Source organism: Seriola dumerili, unplaced genomic scaffold, assembly GCF_002260705.1.
Source record: "Seriola dumerili isolate Sdu_G_001 unplaced genomic scaffold, Sdu_1.0 BDQW01000066.1, whole genome shotgun sequence".
Classification (NCBI taxonomy): domain Eukaryota; kingdom Metazoa; phylum Chordata; class Actinopteri; order Carangiformes; family Carangidae; genus Seriola; species Seriola dumerili.
In genome coordinates, this window is record NW_019174321.1 from 2,119,305 (window position 1) to 2,137,369 (window position 18,065).

Sequence of the window (18,065 nt, forward strand, 5' to 3'; positions counted from 1 at the left end):
GAGGCCAAAGTCTTATTGTTGTTTTTCAGTGAAGTCAGCCAGTACTGTGTATTTACATTGTCTGTCTTACTAGTGATATTTCTGCCTTCAGATCATTTTGGTTTTATGTGTCCAGGATTGATAAAACTGTCACTGCAGCTCCTCAACAGCTTAAACTGACTTTGTTCATTAAGTCCCCTGAATAATGAGGGTGTATGAAAAATAATAAAACATAATTAAATCTGAAAAAACATTGTACACATGTCAAATAAGAAACGTTGAACCAGTGCAAAACGTTTTCGTTATAAACAACAGATCAACTCAAAGAAAATCTCACATATGTCTCTCACATATGTTTTAATTTTCTTGTTCTGCCTCAAAACATCACTTCATTAACAGCTGATATCTCACTTCTGTTTCTTCTGAAAGGACTTTACACATTTAACTACAGACACAAACCGGACTTTATCTAAACTTCTAAACAGGAGGTTTTTTGACTGACGGGAACCCTGCAGGAGGAACTATGAGAAGGCACTGGCAGTTCCGACCGGACACAGATTCAGAGACACTGCAGCGTCCGACAGCAAAACAAAACCGACCGGGAAGTTTGTAATGAAAGAACATGTGAGAGAAACCAAAAACAAACCGGACAGAAACGGTATGCTAGCGATCTAACAGGCTAACAGGGTAATTAGATGAGAAGCTAACAAGCTAACAGAGTAATTAGATGAGAAGCTAACAGGCTAACAGAGTAATTAGATGAGAAGCTAACACTTAGCAGCAGAAACATCAGCACTGTCCACATCCAGCAGAGCACTGCAGCAGCTCCAACCCAGTCCCAGCCGGTCCCGACGGCATGCAGGCGGAGTTTCGGGCTCCTCGGCGGCGCACCCGAGTGCACGAGGAGTACCAGGCTCCGCTGCCAGTTAGCAGCAGCCCGGACGAGAGGACCGACCTCCGGGCGGAGCTCATCAACCAACACGTGCTGGTCTGTCATCCAGACCACATCCAAAAGATTCACAACCAGGTCAGAGTTGATCCATACACCTAAAACCAGGCCTGTGTTCATCCACATCATTTGAAACCAGGTCTAAATTCATCCACATCACCTATAGCCAGGTCTGTGTTAATATACATCACCTAAAACCAGGTCTCAGTTAAACCACATCACCTAAAACTAGGTGGTAGTTAATCCACATTGCCAAGTCTTAATTAAACCTCATCAACATAAAACAGTTTTGAGTTAATCCACATCACCTAAAACCAGGTCCGAATTAACCCACATCACCAAAATCAATTTGAGTTAATCTGTCATCCGGAACACAAACAAAAGATTCACAACCAGGTCAGAGTTAATCTACATTGCCTAGAACCAGGCCTGACTTGATCTACATCACCTAAAATAAGTTCTGAGTTAAACCACATCACCTAAAACGAGATCTGAGTACTGGCCTGATTTGTGAGTTTTGTGACTCAAACTGAACAGATTTTGTTGCGTTTCAGGGTTATTTTGGTAAAGGCATCCTGTCCAGAGCCAGACCGGACCACAGCATCTCCGACCAATGGGAGCGTGAGTGTACACCCACACAGTGACATCATCATCATCAGTCTGGTCCAATCAGTGCTGTTGGCTGAAGTCTGCTGGTTCCTGTTTCTGTTACAGAACACAAAGGGTTGTTTCTACCCGTCATCTCACAGTCCAGGTCAGTGACATCACGTCCTTTCTGTTTACATGTTGACATCACATCCTGCCTGGTCACATGATGACATCACATCATGTCCTTGCCCTAAACCAATGCAGGTATGAGGAACTGCGATGTTGGGCGGGGGCAGCTCTCTCCGCTCAGGGATTGGATGATGAGGCTGTCAGTCAAATCCTGCTCACACACTCTCGGCCTGTAGAGATGGAGGATTTGAGGAGGGAGGTGGGAGAGGGAGAGAACGGACATAGGTGTGAGGAGGGGGAGGAGAAGGGGCCAGGACCAGAGGATGGAGTCTGTCCCCACACAAAGAGGCCTAAGCCGAGGTTAGACGTCGAGCCGGAGGCCAAAAGAAGCTGCAGGTAGAGTGGTTCTCCACCAGGTCACCACACTCCCTTGAAGAATCTATAAATTTTAATTTCTTCTTTGCATTTTGGCGAAAAAACAACGAGAAACTAAAACTTTTTAAGGCAAGGCAAGTACATTTTTAGATAGGACCATTCAGACACGAGGCAAAGTGCTTTACAGAGGCAAGGAAATACATAAAAATAAAACATTAGGATGACATTAAAATTGCATTTAAAAGCAGTAAAAACTAATTTGAATAAATAATAAATATTTAAATAAGACATGTTATGATTGCATAAATTCAATTCTTTGCTCTGAGGCAAATAGCACTACAGAGTCTCTTTTCCTGACCTTTCCTACCTTTCAGCCACCCTAAAACATTTTCTCTATAAGAGCAATCTCACTGTGGGTTTTATCTGTGATTTAGTGTCATTGAAACAAGGTGAGGACTGACTTTTAATTGGTCTTCTTTGGGTTTTTTTTTAGCAGTTGTAGGAAATTCTAGCACGTCCACCTATTGATTTGTTCAATGCACTTATTTAAAGAATGTATTCACCTGGTGACAATGTTATGTTCAGTTGTGTGTTATCTACATAATTATGGTAAGAAATAATATAATATTCCATAATCCGAGCAAAGGAGGGAGGATGTATATGTTGCATAGAAGAGGCCCGAGAATGGACCCTTGAGGAACACCAGATTTGATTTTTTTTGTTAGTGTTAGTCAGTGGTTGGCTGTTCTGCTAAATTCAGTATGTTTATAATCACAAAATATTTGACTTTCTGTCCAATAACTCTACACAAATGATGTCTTTGTCAGAGATTCATAGTTCATAATGAATTAAATCAGGGTTTAAAGGGTCAGTTCACCCATATTACAAAAAGACAACAATATTGTATTTTCCCTTTAGCACTATTGGTCTAGTCTCCGTATAGTATCTGTATAGTCCAAGAATCCACAGACCACACTGGAGACATTTTCATTATTAGAAAACTGAAACAAAAAAATGCTGGAAATGTGAAACTAAACTCAACTGTGACCCTTATTTTCAAATCTCAGGTTGGACCCAGAAGACCTGAACCATGATCACAGCTCAGACCAGGACTCTGACTCCAACCCAGATCCTGACCCTGTCTCTGACCTCAGCTCTGACTCTGATCCTGAGACTGAGCCTTTGGTTCCAGGTCCTGGTTTTGTCCTGGTGGTCTGTGACAGTGAGGTGAGTCATCATCTCAATCCAGGTCTGTTCTCACTGCAGGACTTTAAGTTCAGTTCTGGTTTATTCTGAGATCCAGTTGTGCTGTTGTGTTGAATCAGTGTGTTGTTGTGTGTCTGCAGGTTGGTGAGGGGGTCAGGGAGGTCAGGCGGACTCCATTCTCTCTGTCAGAGTACCTGCAGCTCAGTCTGGAGGAGGTAACTCACCAATACAACAGTTACTCTGTACAGTAGAACCAAGGGAACTGGATCAATCCTGGATCATGTGTCCATCAGACTGGATCATGTTCTGACCTGGGGCGCTGTCATCCTGATCAAATCACAAACACACCTGCACCTGAAGCAGCACTATTTGTTTATGCTTCACTGTAGTTAAACTGAAGGTTAATTTGTCCAAATGAGACATTAGTTTTTCCCCTGAGGCAGTTAAAGGCTGATCCACAGAGTTCAGCAGTCAGACTATGACTCACCTGTTGATTATACCTGTTCATGGACACTAGGTAGGGGGCGTGGTCTCTTCATTGTCCTCTAGCCACATGCATAGAAGGGTGAAAAGAAAAATAATCTAAAGGATAAAAATATTTCCTACTGGGGCATTTCTTCTTTTACAATAACAAACTCCTGAACTTAAGTGTGTTTACAGCTTTCTGGCTGGAAATGAAAACTATAGTGTTGGCACCCATATGTTAAAAAATAAATAAATAAATAAATTTAAAAAAAAAAAGGAGCTGCCAGAAAGAGGAGGTCAAATAGACTGCATCCATTTTGTGAGAGAAACCCATGGGAGATAAGAATATGAACTTCTTAGAAAAAAAACGTTGAACATGTGTTAGTGAAGCCTTCAGCCAATCAAGACAAAGTCTGTCATCACTGAAGTGGTTCTCATTGGTGCAGCCGGAGGAGAGAGACTGCATCACCTGACTTCTGCAGATGCCTTGCTCCTGCAAGGTTTTAATGTCATGTGACATGGTGACATTCTGCAGCGCTGGCGAAAGTCAGACAAAATTTCTGACCAGCATGCATTGTGTTAAGTCACAAGTGTGCATTGAATTCAGATGAGCTTTCTATCTGTCTGCACCCACAGGCTTTCTTCCTGGTCTACAGTTTGGGCTGCCTGTCTGTCTACCAGCACCAGGTAACTGTCCGTCTGTTTATCTCCACCAGGTGTTAAATCTGGTTCTGTAATACCTCATTTAATGACTTCACCATTGCCTTTTGCTGTGATTGGTCAGGAGCCCCTGTCAATCATCCAGCTGTGGAGGAAGTTCCGGTCCCTATATCCTGACTTTGTCAGCTCGTATGCAGCTTATCATCACTTCCGCAGCAAGGGATGGGTCCCTAAAGGAGGGGGCGGGGCTAAGTACGGCGTCAACCTCAGTAAGACACACACATACACACAGAAACACACACAGTAACACACCTGTCAGAGTCTATGTAGAAATCATCACTCCTCCCTTTACCTCACACACTCTACAGTCAGCTGTACATCCAGATTTCAGACGTACATTAATCTTCATCATCATCACGTCATATTTTATATGAGGAACTGTAACTTTTCTTTTGTGTTTTCAGTGTTGTACAGGAAAGGCCCACCTTTCTACCATGCCAGGTAGCACACACACACACACGCACACACACGTATACACTTGTACATGTGAGAAACCTCATTGAAAAGAACACATCCTCAGCCTGTAACTTGAACCTGGCCGTAAACCAGTGAGGAACCTCACTGACATAAACCTGACTCTAACCTCAACCCTAAAACCACGTCTGAACAATCAAACAGAAGTTAAAATTAAAAGAGTGAAGACCGAACAAAATCACTTTCAAAAAAGATTCTTTTCACAAACTGTCTTCCCTCTCTTTAAAAAAAATGTTCCATCTTTACAGAAACTTCCTCACTTTTCCTGTAATTGTCCCCCTCCTCTTGCTGTAGTTACTCTGTGGTAATTGAGCGGGTTGACGATGCATTCAGGGGCTCTGCGTTGCGCCCGTTTTCGTGGCGTTCTCTGGCGGCTCTCAGTAGGATCACTGCCAACGTCTCCAAGGTAAGGACTGGTCAGATTTCATCAGATCAGACTTTATTCTGTTTCTTATTTCACTCTGAAGATTATCTTTGTTTGTTTCACAGGAGCTGATGATGTGTTACATCATCTATCCAGTTGACCTATCAGAAGCTGAGCTGGACTCACCTGAGTGTCTAATCAGACTGAAGGTTCAGGTAAGATATTTATCCAACAAAAATGCCAAAAGTCTTTTAGTTCTGCTTCTCAAATCAGAAAAATAAAAACTCCTTGTTGTTATCAGGGCTGCAATTAAAGATAATTCTCAGTATTGATTAACCTGTTGGTTATTTACTCAATAATAAACTATGAAATGTCACAATTTAAAAACAGCCAAAGTGATGTCTTCAAATTCAAAACAGGAACAGACAACCTGGCAGCAAAGGCTGATCTCAGTTTTTGATTGATTGATTTTCTGTTGATTGATCAATAATTTCTGTTTTAAAAGATCTGTTATTGGATTTTTGAAAACAGTTCTATTTAATGTGCTTGCTGCTGTTAAATGACACACTGCTGTCATAAATAAAATGTGTTTTTTGATAAAAGAAAAGAGGAAACACAGTAAAATGTTTTGTTTTTTTTCTCTACAGGAAGTGATCATCAACAGATGGGTTTCCTCCAGAGAGCGAGCAGAACAGGAAGACATCTGATAAAAAATAAAATCATATTTCAGTTCTTTGGGTCTGAAATAATATCAGTGTGTTTTTTGACTAATAGTTTTTTTTATTATTAAAAGGAAATATCAGAAAGGGGTGTGTCTGTGCTTGATTGACAGCAGCTGTAACTCTTAGCTACAGTCCAAATCAACCATATCTTAATATAAAGTACCACCAACTACATTCCATTTGCCTGTTGACCAAAGTCCTTGTGATACATCATCTGGGAACCATGAATGTCACAAAATTATGTGCCAGACCATCAAGTAGATGATCGACTCACTTAACTATTGAGGTGAAACCTTTGACCTCCTGGTGGCCATAGATGACAGGGCATCAGCTCTGTCACTAGCTCTCATCCTGTGAGGACCATGTGTACAGTATTTCAGGGTAGTCCTGGACCAAAGGGTCGTCATCACTAATGCATCAGAAAAAAACATGTATGTGATTATTAATATATATATATATGTGTGTGTGTGTGTGTGGCTTGAATATTATAAAATTAAATACTGTTTTGGAAACCTGCTGTCAATTTTCTTACTTTTGTACTTGCAGTATAAATGATGTTTAAATAAATGATTAATAAATCTTGTATGTCCTTACAATGCTTCAAAACCATTTCATAGTCAAAAGAAGAGCTGCTTAAAATGTCCTTGTTTGCCCTGCAAAGGAAAGTCATTTAATACGATTATCATTGTGTTTTCATTGGGATGCCAGAGTCCAACTTAGGCCAGTACCACACCTTATCATTGCCCCACAGCCAGCATGAAAAGGTAAGTCATGCACATGACTCTACCCCATATGTATATAAGCTCAAATTCGGGTCAAAATGATTTTGAGCTTGTAAAGTGATGTTCACAAATAATTCCAATGTTTGTAGTTTGTTAACCTGTAAAATAAATCTGCATGAGAAATTTAAGTTTGTGCATGTGAAAAACTGTGCTCTTGGATCCATGTGTTTAATGTGCACACCAGTCACCCCTGGTGACCTGAATGGTTTGATGAGGATGAAAATGATGAAAATGATGGGAATCATGTGCTGTGGCCTTCACAGTCACCAGTTCTCAAACCCAGTTTATCAACTGCTGAAGCTGTTTTGGCTCAACACCTTACTACTACACTTTATCTGGGTTTTTTCTTTAATCTGTCAACTGTCTGGTGTATTATACATCACTATGATGTTTTACTCGTCTACCTTTATTAGGCTGCCATATTATTTACAGACCGAACACTGTTCCTCTGTAATTTTGGTTGGGTTAAGCTGTGCAACAACTCCTAAACTTTTTATGTTACAACCACATATTATGATCTCGCGGTATTAAAGTCTCGCGAGAACAGCCGGGCTCCCTACATGCGCCATTAACAGCAGAGATTTGCGTCGCGACTGAGGAGCGACCGTTAACCAGACAGTAATCGACCGTTTGCTGGTTATTACCCCCGAGCCGCCGTGCACCCAGGTAAAACTCTTTTCTGCCCTCCGGTAACAACCACTACCTCGGAGCTGAGCCGGTAGATACCGGAGATACACAGCGGGAGGCCTGTTCGGCTCTGATTAGCTGCTAACGGTTAGCTGTTGAGGCCTCAGGTGTGTTTCACCTGAAATTAAACCGGCGGAGGTCACAGACACACCGGACACAGATTAACGGGTGTTTAACTCTGACTGTCCGGTGGTTGTTCGCCCGTTGTTTAGCTGTGTTGCTAACGACAAAGCTAATCTCCGAGCTGGAACCCGGTTTAAGTCCGTTAGCTCGGGTCACAGGAGCAAAGTTACCTGTGCGGGTGTTAAATGAATGAAAACTGTTTCCGGTGTTTCGTTCCCGGGCTGAGTCAACGTCCTGTCAGATTGGCCACAGATCAGCATGAGTTGAGAACTCAGATCTCCATAACAACGTCTGCAAGAACTGTAGCGTCCTAGTTTTAGTCAGTGTTTTGTTGACATGGACCACGAGTTATTCACATCCCTGTTTACGTGATCCAGGATTCTGGTCGTCTGTGTTCAGGTGTGCGACTTGGATCAGTTGTTTACCGGGTCGTGGTATCTGCTGTTTTCTGAGTACTGCAGGTAACATCCAGGTTTCTCAATACCAGGAAAGGCTTGAACCAGATTTGTGAAATCAGGAGACTGATTTGGTGACCTGACACATGTGAACGGTCTTTTTTTATTATGAATTAGTGATTGTTTTGATAACCAGTTGGTGGTTAACTGCAAAAAACTGTCTCTGGTTCCACTCTGTAAATGTCCAGATTATCTGCTTTTCTTTGTCATATACGGCAGTAAATTAAGTGTTTTTGGGGCATGGTCTGTTGATCAAAGAAAACAAACAATCTCAACGCATAACAGGCATTTTTCGCAGTTTTCTGAAGTTTTAATAGACAAAACGATTAATTGAAAATATGATTAGCAGATTGATTAATAATAGAAATAACAGTTAGTTGCAGCTCCAACTCATTCTAAAGTTATGGATGTGTAGTTTGTGTAAACAGTCAGTCATAGATACTAAAGTGTTCTCTGTGTCTGTGTGTAGACCAGCAGCAGTATGGCAGATGACCTGGACATCGAGGCGATGCTGGAGGCTCCGTACAGGAAGGTGAGAGTCAGTCTGTCCTCTGTTACTGAGACTCTCAGCTGGACTCTACTGCTCCTCACACAGCTGCTTACTGTCACCTCATGTTAACTGAATCAGAGCTGAGTGAAGACAATCCACATTCACAGTACTGGTACTTTACTGTGCAATACTTGAGACAGTAAAAGTAAAGTGAGGATGTTTTCAAAAATAAAGCCATAAGTAGTTTTTACTTATCACTCAATTTCATCCAACATGTAGTAAAGAGAATTAAACCTAAATCAGATCAGTTTTTGCTGTGACCCCCCTTTGCCTTTAAAGGAGCTATTTGTAAGGTTTTGCTGTTGCTACATAGCCAGTGTTAGCATTAACAGCTGTTTACTTACCAGTCTAGAGGAAATGCTGCAAGTTCAGCATCAAACTTCATTCCTTTACCTGCCAAGAGCTGTCTCAAGCAGTGGAAAGCAACGCCATTGTTAACTCTCTAACTCTAAACAACTGTTTATGCTAACACTAGCTATGTAGCAACAGAAAAACTTACAAATAGCTCCTTTAAAACAGCACCAGTTCTCCTTGGTACACCTGCACAGAGTTTTTCAGGTTTTTGGCAGGTAGGTTGTTCCAGCATCTTGGAGAAGCTGCCACAGTTCCTCTGTGGATTTAGTCTGTCTCAGTGTCTTCTGTCTGTTCATGTGATCCCAGACTGACTCCATGATGTTGAGATCAGGGCTCTGTGGGGGCCAGACGATCTGTTGCGGGACTCCTTGTTCTTCTTGTCCCTCATGATAATTCTTCATGACTCTGGCTTTATGTTTGGGCTCGTTGTCCTGATGCAGAATGAATGTGGGACCAATCAGTCCCATGATGGGACTGATGATGGAGACAAATCTGAACATCTAAAGTAATTAAAATCTCTGCACAGTCCTGTATATAAAACAACAGCAGGACAGACGTGTAGACTGTCTGAATCTGGCTCTCTGAGGTCCATTCTTTGGACTGCAGGGTCTCACACAGTCTCAGATTTAATGTGTGACTCTTGATGTTCTGGTTCCATAATTACACAACATTCACAAACATCTATTCAGGGAGGTGTAGTATTGACCATTAACACATAATTTATTGATTTTTATTCAGTCCTCAAACTGTAGCAGTCTGACAAAGAAATATTCCACCTGAATGTCTGGATGGGAGCAGAGCTGAAATACTTTTATGTGGAGGCTTTGAAGAGGCATAGAGCTGGATTCAGAAGTGCATAAACCTGCTGTCTGAGAGCAGAACTCAGGTTTTAAACCCGTCACTTTTTCAATAAAAAGTGACAGTGAACATGGACTTTTTTTTTAGAATTTTTTAAAACCACAATATCTAGTCCTGACCTGTGTTCTGACCGAGGTACAAACAAACAGCTGACTTCTGATCTGTTTCTGTAAATCAAAAGTTTCTTTAAAGCAGCTGCAGGATGTTTCAATTAGTGGGAAAGTCAATTTTACACTGATTGATTAAATGACTACTCCAATAAGTGATAAGTCAGTCAACAGAAAATGAATCAGAAAGTTTTCAATTGAAATGTTCTGCTCTTTCTCGGCTGGTTTGTACTTTGTCTCTGTTTGCTGCCTCTGCGCCGCTGTGTGGTGTCTCTGAGCAGTAGAGTCTGGCTGATGACGATGATGATGATGATAATGATGATGATGGCGTTCCTTCACAGACTGTCATGAATAAATGCCCATCTATCTCTCTTTGTAGACTTGCCTAACGATTTCTCACCTCTACTCCCCTGAATGCCAGTGTGATCTGTCACAAACATGAAGGTAGTAAAAAGCCCCCATCATGCATTGCTGTACTGTGGTCCCCATGGTAACATGACTGTGGTTCCCTTGGTAACTGTAAACTGTCACCTGGTTTTGGCCCAACTCCCCTGAGGAGGAACAGCTGAGGATTCTGGGAGATGAAGTATTAGAGAGCAGGGAGCAGCTGATTAATAATCACAGGAGGATCGTGGGAAAGGCAACATCACACTGGATGACTGTCAGTGTCAGAATTAGCCATTAGCTTAGCATAACCACCATTCTGCATCCCGACTCTGAGCTGCGAGCAGGGGCTCAGAATGGTGCGGTGGTGACGAACACAGAGAGCTGAGGAGAAACCAGGGTCCAGGCTGAGATCTGATCTGGTCTGAGGTCAGGATGCAGAGCAGGATGGGGTGGGTGGGGCTTAGCAAGGTGAGCTGCAGGTGAATTCTGTCAGGATTCAGATTATACTGTGATTTTGGTCTCTGCCTTCGATGCTCATGAAGTCACAGCGAAGCGCCACCTTTAATCTTAGCAGCTCTCCAGGAAGTTTACAGGTGTAGGTCACTTAGTTTAACACAGGCAACAAACACCACACAGGTGTGTTTGACATGTTTCAGTCTGTTCAATCAAAAATCTAATATTTATCATTAGTCCTGACCCTTTTCATGCCATCAGTTTCCTTCCTTTCAGGCTGCTTGTTTTCACATCGTCAAACCTCAGCACGTCTTAAGTCATTCAGTGTCTTGAGTAACAGTCCAACACACAGTCACTGTAGCAACACACACCTTGCTCTCAGATGTACGGATAAAGATGGAAGAGTTTCTGTTGAACACCTTGTGTGTGGACAAACCTTTACATCAACATATTTCTTTAGGGAAAGGGACAGTGTGTTAAGTCACCACTGATTGGTTGGAGTAAAACAACCTGCCCTCTTCCTTAGCTGAACACCATGTCACACTGAGGCTACATCCACAGTAATAATGTTTTAGTTTTAAAACACATCACTTTTGCTATGTTTACGCCTGGCGTCCTCACCACTCCGGAGTTTTCAAGCTCCTAAATGACTACCAGTAGTGAATGCAAGATGGATAATGAATTACAAACGTTGCTGACATTTTGTCTTTGCTAGTAGGCGTTGTGCAGTTCAGTTCTGCATTTTAATACTTCAGCTGTTTTTGTTATTCCTTGTTCGTAGTATTTTCTGCAACTAAGACCGTTTTTGTTTTAAAATGAAAACGTATTAGTGGACTGCCTTTGTTGCTGCGTTTCTTTGCACAGACAAACAGCTCCGGGTGCTACAAAACCAGGTCAGGATTCTGGACTGTTTCTGCTGACACGATAAAATCAGTTTATTTTATCGCTGCACTGAAGTGAAACAGTCACCTGGAAAGAAGGAAATGAATATAAACCCTGTGATCTGATGTTAGAGGACTGAAACATGCTGAACTGACAGGTGTGTTCCTTGAACAGGTGAGGGACTATCTGAGGTTTAGTGTAGAGGGTGTGTCCTTGGTTCTGGTTTTGGGCTGAGTTGAGTGACTAAGACTCCTGTCTGCTTCAGGGCCCTTCAGAGGAGTCCCAGCACCAAAAACCAGCACAGCATCCACACGGCTGAAGAAGAGCTGGACTGTGGAGTGTCTGTCTGCTGCCGGAGCTCCAGCCAGGCTGCAGCCACATTGACCCCCCCCCCTCCCCTGCCTCCAAACCCCACACCCACACACAGCCCGGGCTGCAGCCTGGGACTGACTGACTGACCCAGACTGACCTCTGACCCCCCCTACCTCCAAACCCCTCCCCCCTCACAGAACAGCCTGTTTGAATGTGACTTATTAAATTGTGTATTCTCTCTTGCCCCCCTCCCCCTCCTCCCCCGTCTCTGACACCTGAATGTTGCGTCTGCCTCCTCATGCTGTTCTCTGTCGACCCTGATAGGAGGACAACAAGGCTCCGAGCCCCAACGGACAGGAGGAGCGCACCAAGAGGTAGCAACACCTGCCTACCTGTTTGTCCCTGTACCTGTCTGCACTGTTGTTTTTCGTGTTGTTTTAATGTGTACAAGTTGTTTTTTGTTGCACTGGTTGTGTTTTTATGTGTTTGTGTCATTGCCTTTTATAATGTGTAGAATAAATTAGGACAAGATATACTATAAGATGATTTGTAACCTTAGAGTAAAACTGTTTGTTTAGGTTGTTAACCAGTGTAACTGGTTGTTTATTACCAAAAATCAAAGGCACTTTTATAGATTAGATTTCAATTAATTACTAATGAGTGATTTTTATTTTGTATTTACATCTGAGCCATCGTTTCCCTGTTTAATCTCTTCATTTTACCTTGAATTGTGAAGCACTTTGTAAAATCTGTTTCAATAAGAGCTCTATGAGTAATCATTGACCGTCTTTGTGTGATTCAGGAATGATGACTGAGATATCACCATGGTGATGGTTTACAGGTGCATCGGATTAATTGATTATATGGGATTTATAAAAAGCCACAACCGCTCATAATGACACCTGTTGTGTTGGAGAACCTCACCAATGTGACACAGTCTAATACAACGCTTCATCTTCTTCTTTGTTGTTGTTGTCACTGGCTTATTTAGTGAGTGGTGGAGCACATAGAAGAAGTGATGTACAAACGCTTGATTCAGGTTGTTTCTACATCTATTTCTGCCAAACTGTAGGAGGTGAAATCAGGCTCGTGCATCCAGCTCCACAGCTTTATAGCTCCTCACGACTGTACAGTGAGACATGAGACATTGTCATACATAAACCCAGATGAGTGTATCTTGTCACATACTCTCACTCTCTCCTGTCAGAGAAAACGATTCTGACCTTCAACAATCTGACAGTCAGACTTTGAGTTCATCATCTGTGACAGCTGTGATTCTTGGTTTGACAGATTTTCTCCCTGGTTCATTTCTGCAGTAAAGACGTTGGAGATGCTGTGATCTCTTTAGCCTAGCAACATTAATGCTATAAGCCCATAAGCATCACATCGCATTCAACTGTGTTGTGTTCCATTATAAGATGACCCCACTTTTTCGAACCTCATTTCCTGCAAAAATTGAGTTTTATATGTCTGACCCCAGGTCAGTACATCCTGAGAATTGTATGGTGACTCTTGTCAGTGCACTGTGACATGTTGACACAGCTTCTGTGTGTTCTGTCCGCCATACAGCCCAAAGAACATCTGTCTGCTTTGACAGCAGGCCGCGCTGTAATTGGCTACTCTGTGTCTGACAGGAAGAAGCGCAGTCGTAGCCGTGACAAGAAACGCAGCAGGAGTCGAGACAGGAAGAGGACCCGCAGTCGAGATCGTAAACGCAGCCGCAGCAGAGACAAAAGGAGAAGTCGCAGCCGCGAGCGCCGCCGCAGCCACAGCCGAGAGAGGGGCGGGCGTTACAGAGACCACCACAAACAGTGAGTTACTCTGTCCACCACCAGCAAACAGGACTGTATATACTATCCAGTCAGTATCACTAACATGTTGAGTAATAACAAATCCTGTCCATTTAAATCAAGGTTTACAAAGTTCCTCTTTACCGCTGCTCTGTGAACATGAGAGAATTTGCTGTAGGCTAGTTACTTTTATTGTAGTCATGGTGACGGGTCAGTGTGTTTGTATTTTATGTGTTTTTATAACAATAAGAGATCAGAACAGAAACTGTCTCATTGTGTCAATTCAAACATGTTAATGTAATATTTCTTCATTCAAAGTCATAGTTTATTTGAATTTTTATGAAGTTTTCCAGAGTCACTAATACTGTTGCATAAATATAGATTTACCATGAACTCGACTATAATAGCTGGTAATATAATAATGATAATAATAATAATAATAAATAATAATAATAATAATATGCAGGGCCGGCAAAAATGAAGAAAGGCCAAGTAAAAAAAACATTGAAATAGGTGAAATAAAATTAAAATCCATTTAACAAAATTTTATAACAGGTTTTCTGACACCAAGGTAAAAATGAAATAAAACCTCTACCTGTGTGTTTCCAGCCGTCGGCGGACGAGGAGTAAGAGTCCCTTCAGAAAAGAGAAGAGTCCGATCAGGTGAGAGAGTTTATGACTGTGAATCTGTAAAGGCTGAGGACATGTTTATGTACCACAGAAAAACAGGCTGGAGGTCATAGGGGACTTTGTCTTGACTTTCTCAGCTTGTAAAAACTTTAAGTGTTGATGATGATGATGATGATGATGATGATGATGATGATGATGATGATGATGATGATGATGATGATGATGATGCTGATGATGCTGACTAGGGGCAGAACGGTTCACAAAAATTGATTTCAGTTCATGGTTCATCGTGGTTTTGGGGGGTCACAGCTTTCAGTTTGGTACATTTTGGGGCATTGCCAGCTTCAACATGCTTTTCATTTACGTGGCCAAAAACAACAGTTGCTGCCTTGACAAAATTCTGGCTAATAATCAATTTCGTTAAAAGAATATGTTTTCAGTGCAAGCAAAAATAATGACTATGTTGTTATCTATAGGCAGCCCATAGATAACCTGACTCCAGAGGAGCGAGATGCTCGGACAGTGTTCTGTATGCAGCTGGCAGCCAGGATACGACCTCGAGACCTGGAGGAGTTTTTCTCTGCTGTGGGGAAGGTAAAAACACTGATTCTAGTTTCTGACAAGTTGACATTTTAAGGGGATTGTGATCCAAAGTATTTCCTTAGCTGGCCAAGAAATAATCCAACACATAACCCCCCATCAGAGCACTAATTGTTCTTAGCGCTGCAAATGAAAATGATTCTCATGATGAAGAATGATTTAAACCAGCGGTCCCCAAACTTTTTTCAGTGGGGGCCACATCAACTTTCCTTTCTGAGATGGGGGGCCGAGGTTAGTCTATAACAGGAAATGATATGGGCCAGGGTGACAACCAGTATTATTGTGGAGATTACAATGATAATTTGTTGTAGCTGCCCTTCGTTTGGCTTTGGCACCACCTGTTGATTTGCAAAAAAAAGTAATAAAAAGTCTTCACATGTGTTTATTTGAAGTACCACAGATACTCCATTTATTTTATAGAAAATAACAACACAAACTGATGGTAATGCCGAGGGGAGCGCCGGTGGGCCGCCGGGTGGCTAGCTCTGCTTGCTGGGCGCAATGCCTGTGCGGGGGGAGCCGGCGGGCCGCCGGGCGGCTAGCTCTGCTTGCTGGGTGCCAATGACTGTGCTGTGGGGGGGGCGCCGGCGGGCCGGCGGGCCGCGAGCTTTGCTTGCTGGGGCGCAATGCCTGTGCTATGGGGGGGGGGGCGCCGCGGGCCGCCGGGCGGCTAGCTCTGCTTGCTGGGCGCAATGCCTGTTGCTGTGGGGGGGCGCTGGCGGGCCGCCGCGGCGGCTAGCTTCTGCTTGCTGGGCCGCAATGCCTGTGCTGTGGGGGGGGGTGCCGCGGGCCGCCGGGCGCTGGCTCTGCTTGCTGGCGCGGAGTGCCTGCTGTGGGGGGGGCGCCGGCGGGCTGCCGGGCGGCTAGCTCTGCTTGCGGGCGCAATGCCTGTGCCGGGGGGGGGGGGGGCGCCGGCAGGCCGCCAGGCCGCCATGGGTCATCTCTCATATGCTGAGGTATGCCACACACCATTAAGACTAGTGTGAATGTCACAACGGAAAAGTTTGTCCAAAAGTCCACAAGTTTGGTGTCTACGGACTCGGCTCGTCACGCTGAGTAACATATGGTCAGCCCCAGCCTTCTGAGTCGCTCCCTTCCGAAAGGCCGCCATGGGCGGTCTCTCATATGCTGCTGGGGGAACACGGTTAAATTCTGTGTTTTAATCATTTTCCAAAAAAATTTTCTCGAAAGTCCACCAAAGTTTGGTGTCTACGGACTCGGCTCGTCACGCTGAGTAACATATGTCAGCCCAGCCTTCTGAGTCGCCGTCCCTTCCGAAGGGCCGCCATGGGTCATCTCTCATATGCTGAGGTGCCACACCAGCCGGTCCCCAACTTTTTTCAGTGGGGGCCACATCAACTTTCTTTCTGAGAGGGGGCCGAGGTTAGTCTATAACAGGAAATGATATGGGCCAGGTGACAACCAATATTATTGTGGAGATTACAATGATAATTTGTTGTAGCTGCCCTTCGTTTGGCTTTGGCACCACCTGTTGATTTGCAAAAAAAAAGTAATAAAAAGTCTTCACGTGTTTATTTGAAGTACCACAGATCACTCCATTTATTTTATAGAGAAATAACAACACAAACTGATGAATGCCGGGGGTGCGCTGGGGCCGCCGGGTGCTAGCTCTGCTTGCTGCAGCGCAAATGCCTGTGCTGTGGGGGGGAGCCGCGGGCCGGCGGCCGCCGGCCGGTAGCTCTGCTTGCTGGGCGCAATGCTGTGCTGTGGGGGGGCGCGGCGGGCGGCTAGCTCTGCTTGCTGGGCGCAATGCCTGTCTGTGGGGGTGGCGCGCGCGGGCTGCGGGCGGCTAGCTCTGCTTGCTGGGCGCAATGCCTGTGCCAAGGGGGGGGGGAGCCGGCGGGCCGCGGCCGGATAGCTCTGCTTGCTGGGCGCAATGCCTGTGCTGTGGGGGGGGCGCCGGCGGCGCCGGGCGGCGCTAGCTCTGCTTGCTGGGCGCAATGCCTGTGCTGTGGGGGTGGCGCCGGCGGGCTGCCGGGCGGCTAGCTCTGCTTGTGCGGCGCAATGCCTGTGCCAAGGGGGGGCGCCGGCGGGCCGCCGGCAGCTAGCTCTGCTTGCTGGGCGCAATGCCTGTGCTGTGGGGGGGGGCGCCGGCGGGTTGCCGGGCGGCTAGTTCTGGCTTGGGCAACTGGCTCGATGGTGGGCGGGGTGCGGTTCGCTGGGCGCAATGAGGTTGGGCGGGTGCGTCGCGCTCCGCCGCGCCGGGGCCCCGTTGCCCCCTCTGCCGGCGGGCTAGCTCTGCTTGCTGGGCGCAATGCCTGTGCCAAGGGGGGGGCGCCGCGCAGGCCGCCAGTGGGTCATCTCTCATATGCTGAGGTGCCACACACCATTAAGACTAGTGTGAATGTCACAACGGAAAAGTTTGTCCAAAGTCCACAAGTTTGGTGTCTACGGACTCGGGCTCGTCACGCTGAGTAACATATGTCAGCCCCAGCCTTCTGGTCGCTCCCTTCCGAAGGGCCGCCATGGGCGGTCTCTCATATTGCTGCCGCGGGGACACGGTTAAATTCTGTGTTTTAATCATTTCCAAAAAAATTTTTCTGCAAAGCCACAAATTTGGTGTCTACGGACTCGGCTCGTCACGCTGAGTAACATATGTTCAGCCCCAGGCTTCTAAGTCGCTCCCTTCTGAAGGGATGCCTCGTTAAACGTCTCCGAGGCCCGCTTTGCCGACGAAAAATTTTGTCAAAAGTCCACAAATTGGGTGTCTTACAGACTCGGCTCGTCACGCTGAGTAACATTATGTCAGCCCAGCCTTCTGAGTCGCTCCCTTCCGAAGGGCCCGCCATGGGTCATCTCTCATATGCTGAGGTGCCACACCATTAAGACTAGTGTGAATGTCACAACGGAAAAGTTTGTCCAAAGTCACAAGTTTGGTGTCTACGGACTCGACTCGTCACGCGATGAGTAACATATGTCAGCCCCAGCCTTCTGGATCGCTCCCTTCCGAAAGGGCCGCCATGGGTCATCTCTCATATGCTGAGGTGCCACACACGCGGTCCCCAAACTTTTTTTCAGTGGGGGCCACATCAACTTTCCTTTCTGAGATGGGGGGCCGAGGTTAGTCTATAACAGGAAATGATATGGGCCAGGGTGACAACCA

At 44.8% G+C, this 18,065-nt stretch overlaps 2 protein-coding genes across 4 annotated transcripts in view; both read left to right on the forward strand.

Annotated features, from left to right (window-relative positions):
- Nucleotides 1-568: 568 nt before the first annotated feature.
- tsen2 (tRNA splicing endonuclease subunit 2) lies at nt 569-6,386 on the forward strand. The gene is made up of 12 exons (XM_022742123.1): nt 569-1,006; nt 1,483-1,549; nt 1,643-1,682; nt 1,781-2,041; nt 3,088-3,247; nt 3,367-3,441; nt 4,328-4,378; nt 4,476-4,620; nt 4,816-4,852; nt 5,180-5,291; nt 5,375-5,464; nt 5,897-6,386. Exons 1-12 carry the CDS (start codon nt 836-838, stop codon nt 5,954-5,956), a joined length of 1,269 nt encoding a protein of 422 aa, XP_022597844.1. The 5' UTR covers nt 569-835; the 3' UTR covers nt 5,957-6,386.
- A 926-nt stretch (nt 6,387-7,312) lies between these two features.
- LOC111219389 (RNA-binding protein 39-like) overlaps nt 7,313-18,065 on the forward strand; it is a 17,218-nt gene continuing 6,465 nt past the window's right edge. The window contains exons 1-7 of one of the 3 annotated variants that reach the window (XM_022742049.1): nt 7,313-7,419; nt 8,488-8,550; nt 10,267-10,331; nt 12,246-12,295; nt 13,556-13,732; nt 14,321-14,374; nt 14,818-14,935. In XM_022742049.1, the coding sequence (XP_022597770.1) occupies nt 10,326-10,331; nt 12,246-12,295; nt 13,556-13,732; nt 14,321-14,374; nt 14,818-14,935 (405 nt within the window). In that variant the 5' untranslated portion in view covers nt 7,313-7,419; nt 8,488-8,550; nt 10,267-10,325. The remainder of the gene's footprint in view (nt 7,420-8,487; nt 8,551-10,266; nt 10,332-12,245; nt 12,296-13,555; nt 13,733-14,320; nt 14,375-14,817; nt 14,936-18,065) is intronic. The other 2 variants (XM_022742048.1, XM_022742050.1) reach the window with 2 other exon arrangements.

Coding starts and splice junctions, on each gene's coding strand:
- tsen2 (XM_022742123.1), top strand. CDS start 836: ATGCAGGCGGAGTTTCGGGCTCCTCGGCGGCGCACCCGAGTGCACGAG. Junction 1,683..1,780: donor CCCGTCATCTCACAGTCCAG/GTCAGTGACATC, acceptor AAACCAATGCAG/GTATGAGGAACTGCGATGTT. Junction 5,465..5,896: donor TAATCAGACTGAAGGTTCAG/GTAAGATATTTA, acceptor TTTTCTCTACAG/GAAGTGATCATCAACAGATG.